The 26791-nt window shown below is 34.6% G+C and overlaps 1 protein-coding gene across 1 annotated transcript in view; it reads right to left on the bottom strand.

Annotated features, from left to right (window-relative positions):
- Nucleotides 1-8822: 8822 nt before the first annotated feature.
- The window catches only part of PCSK6 (proprotein convertase subtilisin/kexin type 6), a 250333-nt gene continuing 232364 nt past the window's right edge, over nucleotides 8823-26791 (bottom strand). Inside the window, 3 exon segments of the mRNA XM_051980972.1 lie at nucleotides 8823-16295; nucleotides 17428-17540; nucleotides 21663-21792. Of these exon segments, the coding sequence (XP_051836932.1) occupies nucleotides 16198-16295; nucleotides 17428-17540; nucleotides 21663-21792 (341 nt within the window). The 3' untranslated portion in view covers nucleotides 8823-16197.

Below are 26791 nucleotides of genomic sequence, written 5' to 3'. Positions count from 1 at the left end.
TATTGCAATTTCCTTGAAGGTGGAAAAAAATCATTTTTTTTCTTTGTATTTCCAGCATTTAGTACATAATACATTAGTATATTTACATTTAATAAATGCTTGTTAATGAATCAATTGATTAAAAGCCTACAGTGATGGGGAATTAAATCATTATTTTCTAATGTATTTTACCCACTTTTAGATAATTCTAACTGTTAAGAAATTTTCCTTTTACCAAGTCAAACTAAAACTCTTCAGATTCCACACTATTATTCCTCATACCATCTAGAGCCAAGTAAAACCAACCCAATCCTTCTATACATCAATTCTTCTAAAACTTGATTACTTTCTCTCCCACTCTGCAACACTTCTCTTTTCCAGGCTAAACATTTCTTCAACTGATCTAAGTAAAGCAGGCAAATTTTCCAATTCCCCTTTCTTTGGATATCCTTCAAATTGTCAATGTCCTTCCAAAAATATGTTGCCTAATAGAATATTAAGAATCATACAGAAATTGTCTGACCAGGCCAGAGTACAGCGAGATTATTATCTTCCTCATTTTAAATTTCATATTCTTAGCAATGTAGCCTAAAGTCATTATTTCATGGCTCACAATGCTTACAAAAATCTTTACCTGTTGGATAATAAACAAATAAGCTGTCCCAAAGCCTATTTTCAAAATTTTTTTTTTTGTTAAGAGTTTATGATGATTAGCATTCCGCTGGCATATCCTTTGTGAACCTGGGTCAATCCTTTGACAATATGAATCTTCACAGTGGATTTTTTTAAGCTTATGATAAGAGCACATTGATTTTTTTGGCTTCTATATTACAGTGTTTGTTAAAGGCCATGCCTAAGTAAAGGGGTAGGTGAATTCTCTGAGAGCCTCTACAGCTGTGAATCTTAACACTTGAAGGAGTTGCAAAGCAGCCTTTATGACACAGGTATTGCTTGTGGACTGGGAATGAAATAAATTGGAGGCAGAAGGAAGAGGAGAAAGGTCAGAGAAGGCAACTGCTTCTCAGTCTCCTTATATCATCATCCTCTCATATAAAGAGATTCATTCTACAGGTTTAAGTTAGACTTCCAGCAGCCACTGGCAGGTGGCTCCCGATTAACAACTGTTGGTTTGTGTTGAATATGTAGGCTTTTGTAACGCATTTTTTAAATGTATAAACTGTTGTCTAGCTATAATTCTCCCATCCTGTACATGTATTGCTGATTTTTGAACTCGCATTGGGGTACAAATAATAGCTAACATTTATATAGTACCTACTAGGTATCAGGCACAAGTGCTTTACTATCTCATTTGATTCTCATAACAACCTTGGGAAATAGTTACTGTTATTTTCTCTATTCTATATTTGAGGAAACTGAGGCAAATTAAATAATTTGCTCAGGAACACATAGCTAGTAAGTGTCTCAGGCTGAATCTGAATAGGCCTGGACCTTTACCTAGTTGCTCTGTTTTTTTTTTTTTTTTTATTTCCTCTATTATATTTGATCCATAATTCTCGAATTCCACTGATTCTTTTAGTCAATATATTAGGTGTTATCATACAGCTTTCAGCGAGAGATCTTTCTCAATTTCATTTTGTTGGCACTCTCCTCCTGCCTTTTCATACACTATTTTCAATGTAGACTCTCCCCCACATCTAATTCTCCTTCAAAGATTCTCTAATCCAAAATATTTTCTGTAATTCCTCCCATCTAGAAGAGGTTCCACTTTTCTCAAATCTCCCAGAATCTCTGTTAGATTCCCCCTATCTACTTAATCATTTTCTAACTTGAATTATTGGGGGGCTAGTTCTTTCCTTTATTTCTTGGGCTGCCTACTCTCTCACTACATAGAATCATGGAGAGTCATCATATATAAATCAAAAGTATCTTTGATGGGAATATTAATAGGCAATAAGTAGGTAATCCTAATCAACAATGAACACTAGATCATGTCTTTACTATTTCATAATTGATTTACATTGGAAGTATTCTCTGCCCCTGAGGCCTTATCTCTTAATTGGCTGGTTCATCCCAGAACTTCCAGTTTAAGGAGGAAACCTAGGTCAAAGATGTCTTAATTTCTCTCCAGGCTACACTTGTTAACTCATTTCTCAAAGATTTTCTGTAATATGTCTGATTCTGAGTTGTTTTTTTTTCTCCCTCTTCCTGTTTCTCAGCTCTTTTATGTGTTGTCTTTCTCCATTAGAATGTAACCACTATGAGGTAAGGAACTATCTCTGGTTCTATTTGTATTGTAGTGTTATGCCACAGTTCTCTTTAACTGTCCTGACTCAGTTTTCTTGTACAAGTTTCCCTTGTCCCAGTCTCCCTAATTCCTCCCCTAAGCTGTAAATCTCCCTCTGGTCCATGAAGGCTGAGGACCAATTAGTCTAAGGCTATAAATTGTTAGCCCAAGCAAGATAAACAAGAGAGTAGACCTCCTGATTATCTTCTGTCCTCAAGAATTTACAACATCCCTCTAAAATATTCCAAGATATCTCTGGGTATTCAGACATCCTATCTCCTTTGTTCAGAGAAAAGATATTTAAGAAGTTGGGGTTCCTCCATTCATTGCTGGAGAATGGCGGCTAGACACTGGATTCTTTGAGATGACAGTCTCCTCCAGACCTGGGACCAACATGAATTCCTTGGTCCCAGTATATCTTTATCTCTGTCTGACTGGATAATTTGAGACAAGAGTCCTGTCCAGTCAATCTTACTCTCCCATTAATAAAATATTAAAAACTCTCTAATCTCTCTCCTGCCTCAGTTTCTCTGGCATTACAGTAGTACTTAGCATAATAGCTGGTTGGGGTAAAATAACAAATAAATGATTCACTGAAAGATAATACCAAACTTTTTGATTTAAAAAAACACATTTGATAGGGCAAAATACTAACTTAAAGGCTATTTTAGGAAAAGCATGTTCCATCTAAAAACAAAAGCCATCTAAGATTCCTTTAAAGATATAACTAAAGAAATAATTCAAGGATTTCCCAATCATAAACATTAAGGGAGACGTAAGATATGTTGGGCATCCCAAAAATCTTGATTTAGTTTAAAATAGCTTAAGGGTCCAAGTGGAGCACTCAAGCTATTTATTCCTTGTCCTAGCCATATGGTCAGTTCATTTCCCCTTTCGGTTATATAATTTCTTGTTATCTTTTATTCTGGTTCTTCTCCAAATTTCCTTACTGATTATATATTGCAGTCTTCTCATAATAATTTCCCAGAAAGCTTAAAACTGAACTGAGACTTTGTGGACATTCTGTACATATATAGAGCAAAGGTGAATTGGCTTGTGGAACCATAACATGGAGTGTACTTAGAATTGTCATTTCTAAAGTTGTCGGTCACTGTCATATATAAGATCCAATGCAGAGCCCAAGCTGAAAAGAGATTTCTTATTGATAATAAGGTCTTCCATGCTTCTCTTTGCAATGTCATTGCAGATGACATTGATTTCATCAAACCTCAGAACCTGATAGAACCCTCCTCAAGTCTGTTATCATTCAAAAGAATTTGGCCTGGTCATCCATAAAGGAAAGATCAAGTGGATACAGAATGTTTGTTGCACTGATTATAATGTGCATTTGCTTGGGCAACCCATAAAATCTGTTCTTCAGAATGTAATATATCTGAGAGAGGCATTACAGATGGGCAAAGTATTGGACTCAAAGTTAAATAAGAGGATCAAAGAAGGCTAGATTGCCTTAGGAAATTTTAACATTCCATTAATGACTCAATCTTACCTTGAGAGGAAAGGCCTATGTTATTTTTAATGCCAATATTCTGTTGTGATTGTTGCATGTCAGCAAGACATGGAATATAGTAATCTCAAAAGAATTAAAAATGAATATCACACACAAAGCAATCATTATGAGGTGGCTGAAACAAAAATCCAATGAGGAACTTTGGAGACAAACCAGAGTAAAAAATAATGTTGAGAAATTGATTGATTGGACAGAAAGATGGATTTGTTATATGGCTAGGGAAAAGAATGACAAGTAGACAGTCTGAGTGCTCCACTGGTATTCTTGCAGTATCAGAAGAAGGTGAGGAAGGTGTTCAGCATGTTGGGTAGATCTTTTGTTTTGAACCTCTGGTTATATATGAACCAGTCCCACAGGATAGGATAGTGATCTGTATCGATGGAGGGAACTTCTAAATTGGTGAGATCACAGATTCTTTTTAATATATGAGAGTTCCCCAGTGCTTAGCACATAGTATATTCTTAATCTGCTTGCTCAGTTGAACTGGATGACTAAAGTTGGGTAGTATAAGCAAATGTAAAAGTCCTTAAAGACTCTTATAATCTACCACATGATTTCTACTTCAAAAAATAATTCCCATTTAATGGTCTGATTTAGATTTTATTGATTAGTACCAGTATACTGGGAGATGAACAAGAAGTTATAAGGAATATGGCAAGATCAACAAAATAGCTGAGGATATATAAAAAAGAAGCAGGACAATATGATTTTTAGATTATACATACACAAGAAGAAAAGGGAACGGAAAGAAAATTAAAGGAAGGGAGGAAAGAAGAAAGGGAAGGAAAGAAAAGGAAGAGGAAAGAGAAAAAGAGAAGGAAACAAGGAAGGAAAAGAAAAAAATTGAAGGGATGAGGAAAAAGAAGGAAAAGGGAAAGAGAAACGGAATGGAAGGAAGACAGAAGGGAAAAGGGGAAGGCACAAATGGAGGGAAAGTTTGGGAAAATAGAAGAAGGGAAAATCATTACAGAAGATGGTGGAGATGGGTGAGTGGGTGGGGAAAACGATGGTAAAATGGGTGAGTGGATTGTAAATAGCTTTAAGAAGTAGAACACCAGGGACCAAAGGTACCACATAGTCAGAAGTTCTTCATTGATATTTTACTATATAATAAATAATCTTGAATTTAATTTAAAAGATGCAAAATAAATTTAATACAAGTTCAAAGTAATACAGAAAAGCCTTCTCCCTGATCCAAAACAAATAAAACATTTGGTGACAATTTGATAAGAAACCACATAAATAAAAACTCCAGAATTTCTATTTCTATGAACTGTACCTGCAAAATAACTGAATAAGGAGAATCCTATTTCTGACACATACTATCTGTGTGACCTTGGACAAGGCTCTAACCTCTCAATGTTTCAGGAGATCATTCTCTTAGACTATAATTTGCAGAACAGTTGTTAAACTATATTAGTAGAGAGAATAAGCTCTCCAGGGAGGTAAAATTCAAAGGTACAAGCCAAAAATGAAACTATGGCCTTAAGAACACTAGAAAGGAGTTGATATCTAAAAGACAAGTTTTCAACAGAAAGACAACTTTTTGACTTTTTATATAGTGATTTACATATAATTAAATCAAACGGTCAAAAGTCATACATCAAAGATATATGTACACGAACATTTGTATGTGTGTGCACATAGATAATTAAATATAGAATAAGCTACCTTGTTTTCCCTGTTGCCTTTGATCTCATGCTTCAGAGTGGAAGCAAGAAAAGAGGTCTAATCAATATGATATTTCTACTTAGTTTTGCTAAGGTCATATCTATTAATCTAAACTATAACTAGATTAAAAGCATTTTGTTCTTGCGATTAGAAATTTGGTTTTCTAATAGAATGCTAATGTGATAGATCAAATGTACAGAAGAGGCCAGTGCTCAAAGAGAGACTAGTTTGACATCTTATGATATCTGAAAAATGGAAGGATAGAAAATGCCTGCAAAAAAATTCTAGACCTTATGTTACTAAAAAGAGGTGATTAGAGAAATATTTACAACTCCCTACTCATAAAACCACTTTTTCCCTCTGTAGAATCTTTATGAGAATAATTTAAATATATTGAAGACATTCTTGATGAAAAAATGAGAAAGGAATGGGCAGATTATGTCTTCATAGTCACTTAACTGATTGAAAGATATTGAATGAAAGTTTCCAATGTGCTTCTGTATGTTAACTAGAAAAAAATTTTATTTGATAAATAGAATATCTTCTTAAAAGACATTTCCTAAGCATATTTCATGACCACTTAACATTATTGGAAAGATAGAATAACATAGATTTTTAAACAACTTTCTATTTATTAATATCAAGTAAGGCACAAAATGGGGATCTGTGTGTTTTCTAGAGTATTTGCAATTTGTATTTGCCATTTTTCTCTTTTTGTTTTTGTTATTTTCCTGAGGCAATTGGGATTAAGTGACTTGCCCAGGGTCACACAGGGTATTTGCCATTCTTAAAGAAGATGTAGAAATCAGAAAAATTCAATCCAATGAAATTAATATTAAAAAAAAAAGAATTCCTTATAGGTGATGAAATCCCCCAGGAACTCAAGTTTGTGGTGAGATTCATAATTTAAGTGTGTCCTATTCATCTTTGTAGGAAAAAAAAACATATGGATGAAGAATTTTCAAGATTGTGATATGAAGTTCAAAGACTGTCAAAATAAGTGATTTGTTAAAGTATATAGCGTGGACAAATAATGAAGATGAACAATAACTATATCAGGAGGAAGAAAGGAACTTGAATGGCATTTGGGGAATTTCACACAGTGCTTTTAGTGACTCCAAACCTCTTCCAGACACAGAGGCCCATCTTTTAAAGATCAATATTCTTCCAATAATATTTCACGACTGTTAAGTCATGGTATATCATCGTTTCCAAAGAATTAAGGTTAGGTGACTCAAAGGGCAAGAGAGAATACGTGGCAGGTGTGGGAGATTACAGTATATTGCCAAAGAAGAATTGTGTGGGAATAAAACATTAAGGATATCAGCCTAAAGATGGGCCCATCAAATGGAGAATGAGAGATAATCAATTGATTGATATACTATATACAATACAATATAGTATTGATGTCCTCCATCATATTAGTTATATCTCCAGCAGAAACTTAATGGGAGAACTGAGCAAGAGTCACACAGGATGTGGAGACATGGAGGGCTTATAGTCTGTTCCATGGAGTACTCATATTAATGAAAATCAGCATACTTATTGACTTGACACAATCATAGTTGTGTGTGTGTGTGTGTGTATGTGTGTGTGTGTGTGTGTGTGTGTGTGTGTGTGTGTGTGTGTGTGTGTGTATGAGAGAGAGAGAGAGAGAGAGAGAGAGAGAGAGAGAGAGAGAGAGAGAGAATATGAATCTACTTACCTAAAATCACATTTGGGACTGTGGCGTTAAAGTTCAAGTTAAAAAAGTTCTCCTTCTTTCATGGTAAAAATATTTTGTTATAACTAACTTTACAGATTTTTTCTATTTTTATTTTATTTGCTAGTTTCTGCTTTCATTCTTAAAACTCCTTTGGGTGACTATTCATAGTGATATGATTGGTTACTAAATTTTCAATTAACTGTGTTTTACCTTCCATTGTTTCTATTTAATAAGAAAATACTATCCATTATAGTTTATTGTTTTTCTTTATAAGACATTAGAATTTTCAATTCTAATTTATATTCTAAATTGGTATGGTCTTTGTCAGCCATATCCCTCTGCTGAGCAAGTAAGTGAGATGTTTGCTGACTAAGGCTGTTTTGGTCTTCTTGTTGTGGCAATGGATTTATAATAATTAAACATCTATGTAAAATATTGTAATCGATGTTGATGTAATTTCTGACATCTATTTTATATTATTCATTGCTGATTACTTGTTTACACAGTTCAGGATTGAGTTGTTTCATCAAATATATGCTATATCTTTTTTCTCATTCTTCTTTCTTCTTGACTTGTACTAATTTTGATGTTTGCTCTAACAAGTCAGTGGTCTGACTGTACACATACTTATTAATGTGGAACTTACCCCTGAGTCAGCTGTCTGTGTACAGTGAGATAGCACAGGGATCAATCATAAAACAACTTATGTTTTGAAGTTTTTAAAGCACCTTTCTTAGAATGTCCCCATGGATATATATTTTTCTCTCTTCTCTTTTCTTACCATCACTGTCTTTTTATCTATCTCTTATCTCTCTTTATCTCTACTCCTCTTTATTTCTCTTCTTTATCTGTTTGTCTTTTTTCATTCTCTCTCTCTTTTTCTTCCTCATCCTGCTTCTGTCTTTCTGTCATCTCTCTTTCTTTTTTTACCTCTTTCTCCTCTACTTGTGACCCAGAAGAATTTTCTGAAGAATCAGTCAGACACTCCCTATGCTCATTACATTAGCTATCTTTATATGAGCTAAGATTTCCATGCTGGGCTTCTATGGATTCTCTTGGGGAACTCCTTTTGCTGCTAGGCTCAGGATCCCTGTTTCCATGGGAAAATATCTGATCCCCTTTCCAAGAGCTACACCTCTTCCAGGGCTCTTGTGCTTATCTGCCTTAAATGGCAGTTGGTCAGCAGGTGGTAGTGATTTCCTTCCTCACAATGGAACACCTGAGGGATACTTCTATTCCTATGATTCTTGCTTTCAGGGTCGTGAACCGCATCAGGGCTAGAGGGGATATGGTAATCAAGGTGATGGTAGTTTGTCTTGGCCCTATCATGTAACCTCCTGCTTCTTTTGCCCTTTGCTTTAACAAGCAGGAAATTGCTAAAAGGGTAAGGTTGCATGCGTACCACCAGTCAATCCTTTTGTGTTGTTTTACCTGTTTTCTGGATGTATGCAGTTGGGGGTTCAGATGAGAGGACAATAGGGATTTGTATAATGTACTGAAATGAACCAAAAAAATACTTTAAAAAAAGAAAGAAAAACAGACAAAAAGGTAAAATAACAGGAAATTTCAAAAATTAAAAAAAAAAAAAAAAAGCTTAAACAATTCCAGAGAGCACCACATGGGGGGGTTACTCTATCATATAGCATCATTTCTTTAAACAAAACAAAACAAAGCAAAACATCAAAAACAAAAGCTGAACAGTATGACATTTATTTATTTGTGGAAAAATGTACATTTTTTATTCCATGGCAAATGAACACTGCCTCACAGCTGGTTTTCTTCATCTCTTTTTGGCAAAAATAAAATAGCTTTGGAAATAATTTCTTCTTTGGATTTCCATTTCTTAAGTACTCTGTTAGCAAAGATTAATATCTCTGTATAGAATTTTCCTGAAAAAAATGAAAAACTTCTTTATCTCCTATTACCAATACAATATAATGAGGCGTTTCATCTAATTGGTAAAATTACTTCAAAATGAAGCTGGAGTAGCTATGGCTGATTCCTGTTTAAATTTCAATGGGGGAAATGAATTAAGAGGAACCCTAAAAAACAAAAAGATTAACTTTCTTTAGTGTTTGATGGTGATTCTCTGCTGTCAACAATGAAGATTTGTACTGTGGTGGTTGTAGTGAGATATGAGGAAAGATGAAGAGAGAAAAATAGAAATATGTACTAAATAGAATGTGAAGATGTGGGATTATACTCCTCATTAGAGATGAAGCAGAAATTTAGAGTTTAAGAGAAGACTTAAAATTTAAAATGGATTTGAAATTTTAGGGTCCCCGCTTTTTCATCTTCTCTTTCTTTTCTTTATTCTCTTTTCCCCTCACCCCAACTTTTTGAGGAACTAGTTCCAAAACCAGAGGATATAAGTCCCAATTTGATTTTTTTTTTATGCTTATTACCTGTATGACCTTCAATAAGTCACAACCTCCCTGGGTCCATTTCTTCATACTATAGTTCTATGATACTAAGATCCTTTGTTCTTCTGGAAACAATTGTTCCACAGAACATTTATTATTTCCACTGTTATTGATGATCTAGAGTAAAGACTATATTGTTCATTCCTGTTTTTGCATCTCCATAACCTGATTCAATGCCCTGCATATAATTAAGTACTTAATAAATGTTGGTGGGATTTGAAAAATACTTGACTCTCTCATTAGAACTATGGCTATATGAGGTGACATCTTTTCCATTCAATCAGTATGGAACTCTCTCCTAATTGGTAGAGATGAAGGCCCTATTCTGCATGAGGGGTGGAGTGGAGTTAGTGAGAACTCAGGGAGCTTCATTTCTTCACTAGTCTCTTTTGAGTCCATTTTGGGACTCTTCAGGGCAAGCTTTTTTTAATCAAATTTTATCAAATTTTGAGTCATTTTTGAGACTTGTTTTGAGTTGCACTGGGGCTTCTGCCAACCCCATTTAAGGATATTGAAGGAAAAAATTACAGGATGACATGAGAGGAACTGGCAGTTTCCATCATGTCCTTATTGCCAGCTTGCAACTCTAGAGCAGGACTTCTTAAACTTTTCCCACTAGCTACCCTTTTTTGCCTGAGAAATATTTACATGATCTCAAATATATAAAAATAAGGATACAAATCAAACATTTATTGATAACAAATAATAGTTTTGTGATCCTTCACATTCAGTTATGAGATCCCTCATGGGGTTGTGAACCATGGTTTAAGGAGCTGGACTCTAGAGAATATAGGGAGGTTCCCCTTGTGTGAAATCAAGGACATTCTTAGGTGAGCTGAGTTACTGGGCTTCTTCACTCTGTAATGTCAGGCATTTATTCTCCTAAGTATACACTCTTTAATTTCTATTTTCCTATGATTTGGATAAGTGGACTTCTTTCCTATTCTCTGTGTATTCCCTGTGGAACTGGTATTTAGTGGGAAAAGGGTCAAGTTTTGGATATGGAACTTGGGTCCTTTCTTTTCTGATTAGAAGTTATCATGAATCTAGTTATATCTCCTAGAATAATAATATTTAAGAAAGCAAATAGATAAAGTTCTATCCTGGAATCCCCTTCTCTCTGAGGAGAGCAGAGAGGCTTGTAAGCATAACCTTTCTCTCTTAACAAGAATGAAAATCTCCCTCCCAACAACACAGTAGTGTGGTCCTCACTATACATGTGGGATCCATTTGTGCTATGCATACAGCAACTCTTCCCTACAAGTACTTATTAAATACCTACCATGTACTAAGGAGCACAAATACAAAGCCTGAAACCATCTCTATTTGCAAGGAGCTTATGCTATAGTGGAAGAGACAGATGCATATAAAAATACAGCATAAATATAAAGATTAAGGTGGCAGGTCATAACAGTGGACTAACTCGGATTCTTGGTCTAGTTCTTTCATTAATTGTTTGACCTTACAAGTCTCAAATAACTGGGTCAATACTTTTTCAGTGGGATTGCATAAAGTTAAAAATATTCTCTCTTCAAATTTTTAAAAAGGATTTTGTCTAGATGTTTCCTGTTGTAATCACTTTCTGTCTTGCATTATACTTATCTGTGTACACATTTTATATTCACCACACCCTTAAAAAAGGTAATCTCCTTAAGTACAAGGACTATCATTTTTGTTTTTGTATTTCATTGACTAACACATACTTGCATATAGTAGACACTTGATACTTATTTGTTGAAGTGAAATGCTTGTTGAATGATCTATAATGTTCCTTTTAATCCCTTGCTTCTTTGACTGAAAATCAACAGATAATTACTGACTTCTGGTTTTAATGCTAGAAAGACTACCTAATTTTAATCAGTGCCAGAACTCATTGTATTTTTATTTCCAGCCACTAAGTGGTGCTCCTGCTCAGTTCCCAGACCCTTTTCATTAATGAAAGCCTCGTATTCACAAACTTGTACTTATTCTAGGGGTTGGTTATGTATTCCATCCAGTACCAAAGGGTGTCAGGAGGAAAGGACAAGTTCTCTCTAGTTTTCAAAAGGCAAGTGACCTGCATAGCCTGGTTCTTATTATTTTCTCTCTCTTCATTCATCCAGGAGTGTGGTCAGTTAAGAATCCTATGTACTCACCAGAAAATATCTATCTCTTCCTTTCTCTGTTGCACTTCAATAGACCTCAGTCACATAGCATATAGCACAATGGAACTGACCATAGAAAATGGCTTGATTGTATACAGTACTTATTATTATAAAAGCAAACGAATGAAATCAAATACACTAAAACAACAATCTGTGTGCCCATTACTCTATTCAAATCTTACCTTTGTTAAATCAGTTTAGAGATATATCTTTCATTTGTGTTCTTGGCCAAAGTTCAAAGTGCTTCGACTCATATTCTCTTTGAATGCTAATACGTGTTTCTCACTTAACTTTTCTAATCATATCTTCTAGAAAGGTCAAAGTCCAATTAGTTGGGAAATTCAGGAACTTGGTTCAGCTCTTGATGACACTGTTTTTTTTTTTTTTTTTTTTTTGTTTGTTTGTTTTTAACCTGATGTTCTGTCATGGAATGAAGCATCTTGCCTGCTTTTTGAATAATTCTCCTCATGGATAGCTCATTTGTAAGATTATTTGAGATAATCATTCTTCACAGCTTGTTCTTTGTTAGTGGAAAGGTAGAATAGAGTCAATGGAGGCAAGCATGAGAAAGGCTTCTTTAACTACCTTTAGCATTTTGCTTCCAGATTCTCTATCTAGCAGTCACCTACATCATTTCCACCTTGGTCCTTGGGTTTTTTCAGTATTATTTTTATGGATGGAGTTGACCAGAGACACAGGGACATTGACTCAGCATTTGGGGCCTAAATATAAGCCCCATGACATACTATCTTTTAAATTTTTTCCTAAATATCATTTTCTCATCAATGAACTGATTGCCAGTCCCTATATTTTTAGAGCTTTTTAAGTGACCCACGTGAGTGATAGGTAGGCTACCCCTCTGAGATGTACTCCTCAACAAACTCCTTATTTCTGTTAAGTGTACTACTATGCTCATTCAAGTAGAAAATCTTGAATAATATTTTTCTCTTCTTTCCCTCTTCTCTCTCTTCTTGTATCCTGTGTGCTAATCACAGCCTCTTTCACTTAATGGGTGTTTAATAAATATAATTGGATTGTTGTATTGGAAGCTACCCACAGGTCTCTCTGTGAAGACACTGAAGATGTTAATTATTTTTTCAATAATATTGGTCCCTTTCTCATTGGATATTTGATATAGAGAAAAACTAGAGGAGATGATTTCTAATGTTGGTATCATATTCTTGGATTGTACATTATTACCCATTAAAGTTATAAGCTCAGAAGCTAATAACATGTGTTAAATTACATATGCATGTTAAAAATTTGGTTCATAAACATGAATCCTATTGTCAGATTTGTAATTGAACTGTAATTGAATTACCCCATATTTGCACAGTGACTTGATGAATTTTGAAATTACACCTAAAGAAATACAGATGCAATATTTCCAGTGTTAGGATGGTGGTTGATTGAGTGCATCAGTTGCCTCACCCATGTAATGCTACACTCTGATGTCTATCTATCACTGAGTAATATGATTAGAGTTGTGAATTAAATATGAACAAGGGCCACACAAATCTATGTAGTCAATTATAGATTTTAGAATAAGTATGGAAAAATATTTGATCAATTTAGTCACTAAATAAAAAGAAGTGATATTGTGTTGAAAGTTAAGAAAACTTGGTCACTCTCTCTAGATCATCCATAAAATATCAGACCATTTTGGAATCCAAAGATTTAAAGATATGATGGCTTGGGTTGAATTTTTATAGCCAAACGTCTGAGAGGGAATTGCTTGGAGGTATTGAAGAGAAAAGTGCTGGCCTCAGCCTTAGTTTCCATCTGTTTTACTTCTATCTCCTGATTTTCCAAAGGAGAATCTCATTATCTTTGGAAGGCTGGAGGATTTGGACTTTTCTATCAGTTAGCAGGGTCCCAGGGACAGTAATGGCCAATGATAGTATCTGCATCAGGAGATAAGAACAAACTAAATATGATTTTTAAAAAGGAGATTCAAGAAACCCAGCAAAAAAAACTACACTATATCTAAGGGCGGCATCTTGAGGACTTAAAAAAAAAACAAAAAACTTTTAAGAGCTATAAGTTAACTCTCAGCCAAATGTGCTCCCTAAACTTAAACCATCTTTCTCCTGGAATCTATATTACTTTGTTGAAGAGGATGTTACAGACTTTTTGGGAGGGTAGAGGACATATTTTGTACTTATTTTTCTTACTATACCACCTTAATAAATATTTTTTCTAGAAGATATTTCTAAGTCTAACTAATTAGAATTAATTGATAAAAATTGAGAAAATGCAACAATTGAGGCTAATGAGCTATAGTATTAGAAAAACATCCCTTCAAAGCTAACCCTAGATCCTTAAGGTAGTTTTTGAGTTCTGAGGAATCAACCTGACAAGTGCAAGTAAGTGCTGGGAGAGAGTCTAGAACTTGAGCTAAATCTGATAGTGCTGGAAGCAAAATTAGTTTTCCTTCAACACATTTGAGTACAGAGATAAGGAAGAGCTTCTTTCCTTGTAAGATCCCTCCATTCCCTCCCACTCCCCAGTCTGTAGTGTGCTATATGCTGTTTCAAACCTCATAACTCAACCTATGACTGACTATTTTCACAATAAAGTTAAATCATTTTCTTTTCCCCTTATTTCTTTATCCTTAATTTTTTTCATAAGTAATACTTTAGAACTAGGCTTTTCAACTTTACAACTTTATTTTCATAATGGACCCAGGTGGCTGTAGAGGAGAAAGTGAGGCAGGTAACCTTGCAAAGCCTTTCCTCATTTAAATCCAATTCACTTACATGTCATGGCATCATCTTCCTGATGTCATGGCCTTCTTTAAAAACAAAGCACAAACAACTTCAATATTTCATAAAAGAGGTGCAAATTTTGTATGTAGATAAAACTAGATATCATATATAAAGTTAACTATATGCTTCCATTTCATACAGTGGTCAATAACTTAAAAAAAAAGTTGGTGAATTAGAAAGAAATACAAATTCTTTTATTATGGGATGTTAATTGTTTTTATTAATAGTGCTTAGAATTTTATTCTCTTTGCTTTGTTTTTGTTTTGGGGGGATTTTTGGTTGCTGATCCATGGTTTTCATCTGCTTATGGAGAAAAAGGCCAGTACATTAGAGATGGAAGAAGAGAGTAAGGAAAAGTGGCAAAAAAAAATGCTATTCAAAGAAAATTTAAGGCAAAATCCTGTTATTTCCATAATAAAATGAATTGATAAAGCAGATCTGTGCATCTCACTGCAAAAATATGGAATAACACTTTTCAAAATAATTAACATTGGCAAAAATTAGAATACACAGCTAAAAAAAATGATATCCACAAATGTTTCATAGAAGAATAAGTCATTCTTTGTCCATATAGGCCCATAGTACACGCAAAAATGTGTCCATTTGCCTTTAAAAAAAAAAAACACATCTACTGAAAAAAAACCCCACAACTGCATAAGTTACTGAAAATAAATGTCACCAAATATATTTTAAAAGCAATTCCACAAACAATTGATTCTTTTAAAAAGTTACTGAAGGGTTGGATTTGCTTTACAAAGTTGCTTAGTATAATTAGGGTTTTTCTTGGCTTATTCATTAGAATGCCTAAGATACTTGTCATCCAGTGGAAGATTTTATCAGAGAATTGTACTAATACAAGTAAACTGGCTTTACTGAGATTTAAAAATTAAAAAAAAACCCTATTGAAAGAAGATCTGCAGCAATATGAATAATGTGGCAAACTGAACTCAGTAGTAGAGTTCTATGGAAAAAGTAAGAATCTTCTGATTAGCTTTTGGATTTGAATGGGTGATCCCATTAATAGCATTTTCAGAATTAGCTTTAGTAAGTAGAAATAGAAACTCTATCCTCAGAGATCATAAAACACATGGCCAAAACTACAACATATTTGAGCTCTTCAAATGGCCAATTTAATTTTTTTGCCTGACATTCTAGTTTGTGATTTATCCAATTCTTCACTGTATATGTGGCTAGAACACAAAGGTATTCTACTCTTTTAGTTACTCTATTTAGATTTACAATGATGCCATCCAATAGCACAAGGTGGGGAAAAACACCTTTTATATTAGATTTCTTCCCTTCCTGCTTTGGTTCTGGAGATTCAGTTAACCCATTTTCCTACATGCTGTTATGAGTCCTGAGCATGAAATCTTTAAATTTTCAGCTTTTCCATTTTGAGTCTGTTAAGGGGATTTGGCTAATATGGCCAAGGTACAAATTATATACCCATTGCAGCTAAGGGGACCCCATGTTTGAAAGAATTAATATCACCATTTCAAAAACTACCCTTTGAGACTTTCACTACAGTAACAAAACTCCTTCTTGTGTTAAAAAAGAGACAATGCTAAAGAAAAAAAAGTTCATGGTGAGATTAAAACTGTCAAACATTAAAAAAGCATCTTCAATGGCACTATATGAAAATTTTCCCCAAACTGAAAAATACTTTGTCCTAAAGGTTGGGCTAAACTGGACTTGCAGGACGAACTCTTTCTTGGATGCAGACACTGAATCATCCTATCCAGCCAGAAGACATGTCCGACAGCAAAGTTGTGTGAAGAGCTTCCGCTCACAGAGATTGTTCGATTTCACCATTTCACAAAACATTTCAGCAGCTGAAGCCCCCAAATTCATGAGGAAAAAAAAAGAGAAAATTTATCATGAAGCTTTTGCATTAAGATGCTGAAAGAATATGTGGAAAAGCAAACTCTCACATGAATAACAGTTTATTATTTTTATATATTATACAACCCCCCCCCAAATTACTAAATATGAAGATAATTTAAACAGCTATATTCCTACTCTTTAAAAAGGAGTTAAAATTCCAGTTCCCTAATTAAAAAGTTTCTTTGCCTTTTACTAACTGTAAACTAAATAAATTGATCAGTGCTGTCCTATCCATACTCCTGTGGAACCTTCCCTCTCCCTGGTTTCCCTTTTATCATAACATAATGAAATGAATACTGAGTTTGAATCTGGCTCTGTTGACTTACTGTCTTGGACAATCTCAAGTAAGTTAACTTCTCTGGGCCTCAGTTTGCTCAACTATAAAATGAGGTGAAGGTATTTGACATAGTTGACTATGGTGCCTTTTAGCTCTGAATCTCATGACCATAGTTTTCTACATCAATGGCAATACAAGGATTGCTTAGATTCTAATCTAGTCATCATATTTCTGGAATGGAAGAAGTAGGGCAAGACATTAAAAATAAAAATTAAAAAATAGTGAAAGCACTAGTAATATCTTGGGCCTCTGTTGTCAAGCCAGTGACATGTGAATGAGTGAGAGAGAGAGAGTTTTGCAGAAAGCAATATTGTATTCAAATAGTTTGACAAAGCATAGAGTAAGTAGAAAAACTGTTAAACTAGAAGACCTGCATTCTAGTCTCGGTTTTGCTCCCAACTAGCTGTGTGGCCTTGAGCAAGTCATCTTACCTTTTGTTACTATAGTATCCTCACCTGCAAAATCCCATATGTTTTCAAATTCTAAGGAATGAACTAAAAAATTCCTAAGAAAGCCAATTCATTATTAAGAAAATATGATAGAAGAGGGGAATTTCTCTTCTCTTTTTTTTTTCAAAAAATATAATGTAACTGGAAGCTACTCAAAACTTAATATGCAACCTTAACCATATAACTCTTATGTTGAGCCTGTCATCCTCTTATTCTGTAACTTTACAGAGTCTTTAGTAAAAGATGCAATTCAATTCAGTACACACACACACACACACACAAATGGTTACTGACCATTGCTGCAGGTATCATTTGCTACACATGTGTTTCCAAGCAGCATGAAACCAGTTTTGCACTTGACACAATTCTTGCTGGAGCCTTCACAATGTAAACAATTTTCTTCACATCTGTTGGAGTAAACAAAGTCATAAATTCACTTGAGAAGCACTCTCAAATATTTCCCAAGTCCCCAGTATGCTGCTGAGTGTTTGGTGAAGCTCAACCTAAGGTGTAAAAACATAATCCAATACAGAGGCTCCAGGTTAAGATAGCTGATTCAAGGAAACAGGAAAATGGTAAGATATTAAAGCAGAACTCTGATCTTAGTACTCTCTTGCTTAAGGGTAAATACGTTTAGTCTCTCTCTGTGCTTGTCCCTTGTCTTGATCTGTCTCATACATAAGGAGTTAAGATACTTAACAAAGATTTGAAATAGAGATTTTAAAGACAAATTATACTTGTTATAGAAACTTCAAGCACTTGGGCTATGCCTTAATGGCAAATATTCTTGTTGGTAGTGTCTCCTTTCTGATAATGGAACAGTCATCCATCCAGAATAAGAGTTTTAGTGGTGTGGGAGGTGGTGGTGGTGGTGTGTGTGTGTGTGTGTGTGTGTGTGTGTGTTTTAAACTAAATAACTTCAATTATATGGCTTGAACCAATTAAATGAATTTTCTTAATTTAACCCATATGGAACAAAAAGGCCTTCACAATTTTGCAAATCACTGTATCACTTTTCTTATCATGTCAATTTAGGATTGTATTGGTGATAGTAGCAAGGTTTCACTTGAGGATTTTGAGAAGGTTCATGATGTAACTTGTCAGTGTTGGATTTATTTATAAAACAGAAGATTTTTTAAATGTTAGGAGCCCATAAATCTAGCAAGAAAGGAAAATGGAATAGCTAATTTGTATTGTTATTAACAGATTAATCTCCTTGCTTGAATTTTTCACATCAGCCCATTTAAAAAATTCTCTGATTATATTAATATCTATAATTATTTTATTTAAAATTATAAGTATTATAAATAAATAGTAATAAATTAATAAAATAATATATAATATTAATAAAGTACTATTTAATACCCTCTGAGCACTTGCTGTGTGTAGAATGATGTTGATGACCTTTGTTCCTGAAAAAAAGTTATTTCCAAAGTAATTTACTACATTAACCAATGACAAATGCTAAGCTGGACTAGGAAATGCTCTGGGAAATGACAAAACCTTTGAGGGAACTGCAGAAGTGGCAAGGTGCTTCCATGGGCACTGTTTATCTTATGTAATGCATACTGAAGGGATGCCTCTTAATCTATGTGTATGGCCAAGCAGAATCCTTAAGGTTGACAGTATTTTTAAACTAATGAGATTTACTATCATTAGACTTCTTGGTGTCCAGTGCTTAATATAGTGCCTGGCAGATTGTAGGGGCTTGAAAAATGCTTATTGTTGACTAATAGGCAGAATTGTTAGAATTAGGGATTGAATCTTGGCTTCAACAATTAGATATTATGTCTGACCATGGACAAGTGAGTCAACTTCCTTATCACCTCAGTTTTCTCATCTGTGAAATGGGATCATTCTTGTATTATTTGCTTCACAGAGTTGTTGTAAGGGAAATGCTTTATAAACTTTAAAGCTTTATACAAATTATATAGATAAAGATGTACACATATTTACATATATCATATATAATTTATAATATGCATATATACATAAGTTTTATATATACACATATACATGTGATATATATATGTATTTCAAGAAATGTCATGCCAAGTTCAACATTTTTTGTATGCATAAGTCGCATGACAGGCTAGTTTATGAGGTATTGTAGCTTTATCTTCAGTTACTAAATTGAACTATGATTAAGATTAGATATGTCAGGGTCTAGACTTGTGATTTGATTTTTGTAGGGAACTTCTGCTTGGAGAAATTCTCTTCACTGATGTAGGTATGCATCTTATTGGTAAATTAAAGAATTGACTAAAATGCTAAGAGGCAGAACTAGAAGGTAAGTGCTAGCTCTCCAAAATTAGTGGCTCTTCTCACTGTTTTTCATAGAATGTTCACATCAAGTCCCTGAATTTGTAGAAATAAAAGAATAGCTTTCATCCTTTGGGACTAAGGATGCATTATTAATAGAAAAGATTCTTATCATTCAATTCCAAGCTTTCCCTGAGTTGGGGATATTTAGTTTAATTATACAAGAACCATCTGGCTAGTTAAAAGTAAAGAGTTTGCTTCAGAGGAGAATTCTTGGCCCAGATCAAGATTCAGCAAGGAAAGTTGAAGCTGAGCAAATTAGCTTTGCAAACTAACTAAAGATGTCAGGAATGCACATCAGTAAATTTGTAAAATAATCACAATCCATATTAGGTTTTTATAAGATCATAGAAATGTATATGACTTGTTCTCTTGTTAGCTTACTAAATCACTTTTTAAAAAGTAAAAGGAGGAAATAAACTGAAATGGTTATCAAAAGACAACCATGTACATCAAGCCCACTAGCAGTGGTGGAGAGGGAAAGTCCCATGGACATAATCAGTAGATTGGGGACTTGGCAAGGATTGCATTTCTGTCAAGGCCATCACAAGCATTATTTAAGGAAACAATACTCTCTCTTCCTTCCAAGTATCTATCTAGAAATGGGAAATCAGTTGTACTTGAGAAAAAACACAAGTCCACTGGGAAAAGAAAGGGGTTAAGTCTGTCTTATTCTATAGATATTTATTAGAAAAACAAGTCAGTCCGAAATATTTCTTGGTTGTCATAGCTCTCAATATATAAAAGCCAAAGGAATGCCTTTGTGAATGAACTGAGGTAAAGGATCACTGAAAAAATTAAAGCAATATTATGTTCAACAGAGGATACATACAATAACTGTATTAAGTCACAACAAGATACACTGCTTAGAACAGTTAAAATTAAAAGACACTCTTTGCTACATTTTCTAAAGTTTAGGAAGAGGTAGTATTGTCATAAGTCTGGCTGTCAGTGCTCAGAAGCATTGTTCAATCAATGAATAAACATTTACTAAGTAGCTTTGATGTGCCAGCCACTGTGTCAAGTCATGGAGATTTAAATACAAAAAGAAGACAGCTTGATTGTTCAAGTAGGGCCAATCAGTAAGCTGGGTCTCTGGCCATGGTCTGAGTTAGAGGTGTCAAACACACAACCCAGCCTCTTATGTTAAGGCCCCAGCACTTCAGACTGTAGCCAGGACCAGCTTAACATATAAATGGGAAATATTTAACAAGATAAATAAAAATACAATGGAACATAGATATATTAACATGTAGTTTTTTAAGTTAACATGTGGCCTACAGGGATCCTTGAATATTGATTTAATGGACCCCTCATTTCTATTTGAATTTGACACCATGGGTCAAGGAAGCTCTATGTGCAGAATGGTGAGCCAGTTTTTTTCCATGCCCTTTAGCACATAATAGTTGCAAAGGAGGCAGGGGAAAGAACCAACTATATCTGAAGGGAGCTGGGGAAGAAAGAATGTAATTGTACAATGTTGGCTGCTTGCTTGGAATCTGGCCCAATTCCATGGTTCAACACTTTTGCTCGTACCAGTTCTTCTAAGGAATCTTTACTGATCATGACCTTATTTCAGCTTGAGAGTCTCTTTCCCTGGAATCTGCCTGAATGTGTCAGGTTATTCATGGATTCTATGTACAGATCCAGAACCAAAGAATACAGCAACATCTCCTTACTGATACTAGACCCATCTATATATGTAAGGACAAATATGCCTAATGAAAAGACAGGGAAGAAAGATGAACAGAGTAATGGTCTTGGAGTCAGGAAGTTATTGGTTTAAATTCTGGCTCAAATACTGATGAGCCTGGGCAAGTCAGAACTTCTTTTGGTCTTGGTTTTTCTCATCTGTCAATTGGGGTCAGTAATTGTACTTACCCTGCTAGAGTCTTTTTTCTTTTTTTAAGATTTGATATTAGAGTTCCCATAAAGACCTTTGCAAGCACCAAGTGCTATATAAATACTATCCATTATTATCCCCTTTCTGATTATGTTCATTGATAGTGACAATATAAACCATATTATTTTGAAGCAGCAGCCATACTTGTATATTTGTGACATAGTATAAAGAATTCTGAACACATGGGCTCTAATCCTAACTTTGTCCTTAACAGGTTTTGGAGCTTCATATATGTCGCTTCATTGTCACATAATGAACCACAATCCTATTTGGTCTCAAGAACTTCCAAGAAAGGATTATGTACCTTGCACACACTTTCTGTAGGAAACCTGGCACCTTGGCAAAATAAAATCCTTCATTGCAGCCCGGAACACATTTCTTCTCATGGATTTTAAAATTGTTGACACAATAGATACATTCTTCTTTGCCTGGTCCTGAAAAATACAGGAAAAGAAGCCAATTTTAAAAGCCACAAATGATAATTACTATGTGGTATCAATGCCACATTGTTTAAAGTGGGGCAGAGAGGTAACAGTGGCTCTCAGCCCAATTCAGTGACCCTTGGGTAAGAAGAATAAGATAAGGAGGAGCAGCTTAACTGAGTCCCTAGACTATACTCCTTAAGGGGTAATATTGGAGTAATTTACAAGTCTAGTAAAGGAAGAGTAATAATGATATACCTGGGGGACATAGAAACAAAATCAAAATATAATAATAATCCTGATAATAGTGCACTGATTTGTGGTATCTCAAGGTGTATAAAGCTCCTTCACTATATCATTTGTGAGATAGGTAGTAAAAAATATTATCCTCATTTTACAGATGTGAAATTGAGGTTCATGGGGATTAATTTGCTTATGATCATATAAGTAGGAGGTGCGAGAGCTTGAGACTTGAATCTAGACCTTCTATTTCCAGGTTCAGTTCTTTCTAAGATACCATGTGTTTTTGAACATATCTCATACTGCCTTTGTTGGCATTCTGTCATTTAGCCTTTATTTCATAGTTTCAGGACATGCTTTATTAGCCTTGTTTTTAGATAATATGGGCCAACTAGGAAGAGACTTCATAAATGTGTGGATAGAGGCCTATGCCTTGACTATATCCTTTGTTACCAAGATGTATAATCAGTGGTAGACAAGCTATTGGAAAGTCCTGGGGGAGTGAAATGAAACCAGATACCCTAAAATGAAGATAGAAAAGTATAAAGAAGTTAGCAATTGGGCAGAGTCAGAAGGAGATTTATCATTTTGCGTTAGAGAGTTGGGTCTGGAAGTAGCAACTTACCTCCCAGCAGTCAGCAACATCTGATATTTTAGAGAAGGGCAGTAGGATGATAACTGGCTAATTTCTTAGACTTTTAAACAGTGGGGAGAAATGACTCCAGATGTTCCTAAGTAACCAATATCTGCTGGATTTTTTTCTTTAAAAATTCTGGTTCATTCCCTTGAAGTCTAATTTCGGAGCGGATAATGTCTAACTCATACCTAGTCACACTGAAAGATGTAGATATCCCATTTGCCAACTTTATTAGTATTGTACAAGGGTACTGATTTCAGAATCACAAAAAAATTTAAGAGCTGGAAGGGAAGAAATGTCCTTCTTTTAATAGATGAGGCAACTGAGACCTGGGGGTGTCAAGTGGTTGATTGCCCAAGGTTACACATGTAATATGGCATAAGGAAAATTGCTAGTAAAATGGTTTGCTTGGATTGGAAAACTTGCAAAAGACAGTATTATAAAATAAGATTAGAAAGATATGTGGCAGCCATATTGCAGAAGGCTTTAACTGTCAGAGCACTATGCAAACAAGTTGTTATAATATTATAATAATCTCCATTGTAGTTATCTGAGCATGGCCTCATTCCTACTAAGCCTCTGTACACTTCTTTCCTGCTAAATAGTCTAAGTATTCACCACAGGAGAGGAAAATAACCTTGCCTGTGGTTAGAAGTAATTTTCTCTGATCTCCCTAGATCTTTCCTCTTTATGGTGGTTTTAATGGAGTCAAGGTGAACAAAGACAATGCAGAGGGGAAAAAAAGAGAATTTTAACTTCAAATAGAATGAGGCAAATGAGGTGCCCATAAGGAAAGTGGGAGAAGAAAGTGTGGTAGATAAAAACATAATGAATGGAACAAGACACCCTAACTTGTCTCCTTAATTATGGCAACTTGACACCCTAGCTGGCAAAAAATGAAGGGAATAGATTTCTTCTTTCTATAATCTCACCTTTTGGTCCCAAATTTCCCTTACTGTTTCTGGTCTTCTTTCAGTACCATTTTTCCCTTGTCTTGTATATTAAAGTATATCACACAGGCAGGTTAAACACAAGTAACATTTACTATAGAAGAAATTTAGAAAATACCAGACATTTATAGGTGAAGTATCTCAAGTAAAATTAATTTTATTCTCTTGCCTTGGCAAAGAATTGGAATACTGTTCCTATAGGGTACAGGACAGGTTTTCACAGAACTATAACTACAGTTAAGGAAGAAACTGTGAAATATAAAGAACAGCTTTCATCTTCCAGGAAGAAAGCTGAAGGATGTCTAGTAGTGTAATAGTAGATTGGTGGTCAGGTAGGAGCTGGTGATAAGAGGAATAAGGTGGAACCTCATCATTGAGAGATCAGTGATTATCCGCAGAAATTCCTCAGAGTTCTGGTTGTTCTTTCTTTTTGAAGAGGACCAAATGATATCACTATGTTCAAATCAAGTTACAGTGTGTCTGACTGTGACAGCTCAGACCAATATGGGTTTAGAATGCCTTACCACATGATGGGCACAAATAGTCCACGTGACTATCGAGGTAGATTCTTTAACTTTGAGCATCTAGCGTTTCTCTTTTTTTATAATGCTTTTTATTTTCAAAAGATATGCATAGATAATTTGACAACATTGACTCTTACATAGCCTTGTATTTCAACTTTTCTCCTCCTTCCCCCCACTCCCTCCCCTAGATGGCAGGCAATCCAGTACATATTAAACAAGTTAAAATATATGCTAAATCCAATATGTATAAACATATTTATAAAATTATCTTGTTGCACAAAAAAAATCAGATCAAAAAATGAAAGTAAATGAGTAAGAAAACAATTGCATTTCTCTTGAACTTTTTAATTCTGCTTTGGCCACAGAGCTCATAGCACCTTCTCTGATAAGAGTACATGTAAGTGTCCTGTGTAAGTGTCTCCCATGTCATAAGATCAGTTCTAAACTGAATCACTTCCACTTGAATTGTCTTAGAAATAATTCTGAAGATCACCCGGCAGGTTAAGATACCAGACATTGAAGTGCTTTGTTTAATTAAACTGCCAAGCATTCCAGCTCTACTCTGTTGGGCTGGCCATATTGTTTGAATGCCAAATGTATGCTTGTCAAAAAGATTATTTTATGGAAAACTCACATAGGGCAAGTACTCCCTAAGTGGTCAGAAAAAGTGATACAAGGACACTCTCACAGGTCTCTTCCCCCTCCCCCAATTTTTCCCTTCTTGTTCTCTCATATTTTCCTGAGGCTGAGAACTCAGGAATTGTTTATGATGGCTCAGCTGAAAGTATAGTAGGCCATCCTATAAAGCCATCAGGCAGAGCATTTTATGAAATGGAGGGGAAGGGATTTGACTACCCCAAGGCCTTCTGAAATGCTTTCTTAAGCTCAGAAGTTGTTTTTTTTTTTTTTTTCCCTTACACAATCTGCCCCAGGAAACAGGTGGTATAGGGTGGAGGCACTAAAATTTAGTCTTTCCTCTCTAGGACTTTTCTTTCCTTTAAGCTTTCCCTTAATAAACTATTTAAACTTCCCAGGAGAATGGGGTATGTAGCAAAGTTAACTTGGGACCAAAGTGGTTCCAGAAGAAAAAAAAAGTCACTTTTCCATCTCCACCCCACTTCCCTCTGGATGCTTGTCCTGATTCATGAAACTAGGAACTACTGCTTTGCTTTAGAAGGTCTTGTGTTCCCTTACTCTGAAGGGAGGATGGATTTCAACAACCTAGATGAAGGTACTGGGCTAGAAGTAAGGAAAATTGGGTTTCATTTTCTTCTTGGGACATATTTATTTACACTATTTCTCATTAATATTTCAAAATATGTACCTGCATCTTGAAGGGAACTTCCATATAATTTTATTGTATTTAACAAATTTATATTGTTAACATAGATATGACCGGCTCGTTATTTGAGTTCTCTCCTAAATTTAGAATCTTTTTTTCCTAAAAATGAATATGAGGTATACATAGAGAACAAAGAGGGCAGCATTTAGTTTGCAAAAGATATAATTTAAGTTCAGGGTCTCAAAATTTTAGGAAAATATAACTTGATAGTATAATAGGGAATACTAATGTTGCAAAATAATTACTCATTTATTATTCATATGGGAAGCAGAAGTGCTTATTGAAAATAAACTATCTCTAATATGTCCTTGATAAAATGAAAAGTAATTCTTATAAAATATTAGGATACAAGAACTATTAGCAAAAAAAAAACAAAAAACAAAAAACCCCCCCCAAAAAAAAACCAAAGGACTACTGATCTTGTTTCCAGTAGAATATCTTTCTGCCATGGATAAATAATTGCCATCTAAGTCAAAATGATGCTTCATCACTCTCCTAAAAGAGAAGAATGTTATCATGGGAGTTCCCTAATCTCAGGGATCTATATTTAGCTCTGGGTTGTTTACCATTTTTCTCAATGACTTAAACAAAAGCATGCAGATGACAGAAATTGAAGTTAGCTAATACCAAGTCAAGATCCAATATGATATTGAAGGGGTAAAGAATTGGACTGGAATTAATATGATGAAAGTCAAATAAAGATAAATATAAAGTATGCATGGGCACAAAAAATCAATTTCATAAGTAGAAGATGGGTAATACACAGTTAAATGACAATTTTTCTGACAAAGATCTGAGATTTTTAGAGCACAGCAAACTCAGTGAGTCAGAAGTATGCTATAAATGCCCAAAAAAGTAACATGATTTTAGGCTGAATTAAGAAGTACAATGGCAACAGCAAGATTATACAATGATCAATTCTGATAGATACGACTCTTTTCAACGAGATGATTCAGGCCAGTTCCAATGGTCTTGTGATGAAGAGATATAGATATACCTAGAGAGAGGACTATGGGACTGAGTATGGATCACAACATAGTATTTTCACTTTTTTGTTGCTGTTTGCTTGCATTTTGTTTTCTTTCTCATTCTTTTCTTTTTTGATCTGATTTTTTTAATGCAGCATGATAATTGTGGAAATATGTATAGAAGAATTGCACATATTTAACATATATTGAATTACTTGCTATTTTGGGAAGGGAAGAGAGGAAGGAAGGGAAAAAATTTGGAACACAAGGCTTTACAAGGGTGAATGTTGAAAATTATGCATATGTTTTGAAAATAAAAAGCTTTAATAATAAAAAAAGAAAAAAAAAGT

Source organism: Antechinus flavipes, chromosome 2 (assembly GCF_016432865.1).
Source record: "Antechinus flavipes isolate AdamAnt ecotype Samford, QLD, Australia chromosome 2, AdamAnt_v2, whole genome shotgun sequence".
NCBI classification, from domain to species: Eukaryota; Metazoa; Chordata; class Mammalia; order Dasyuromorphia; family Dasyuridae; genus Antechinus; species Antechinus flavipes.
The sequence above is the reverse complement of the archived record's forward strand: the minus strand, read 5'-3'. Positions and strand labels throughout refer to the sequence as shown.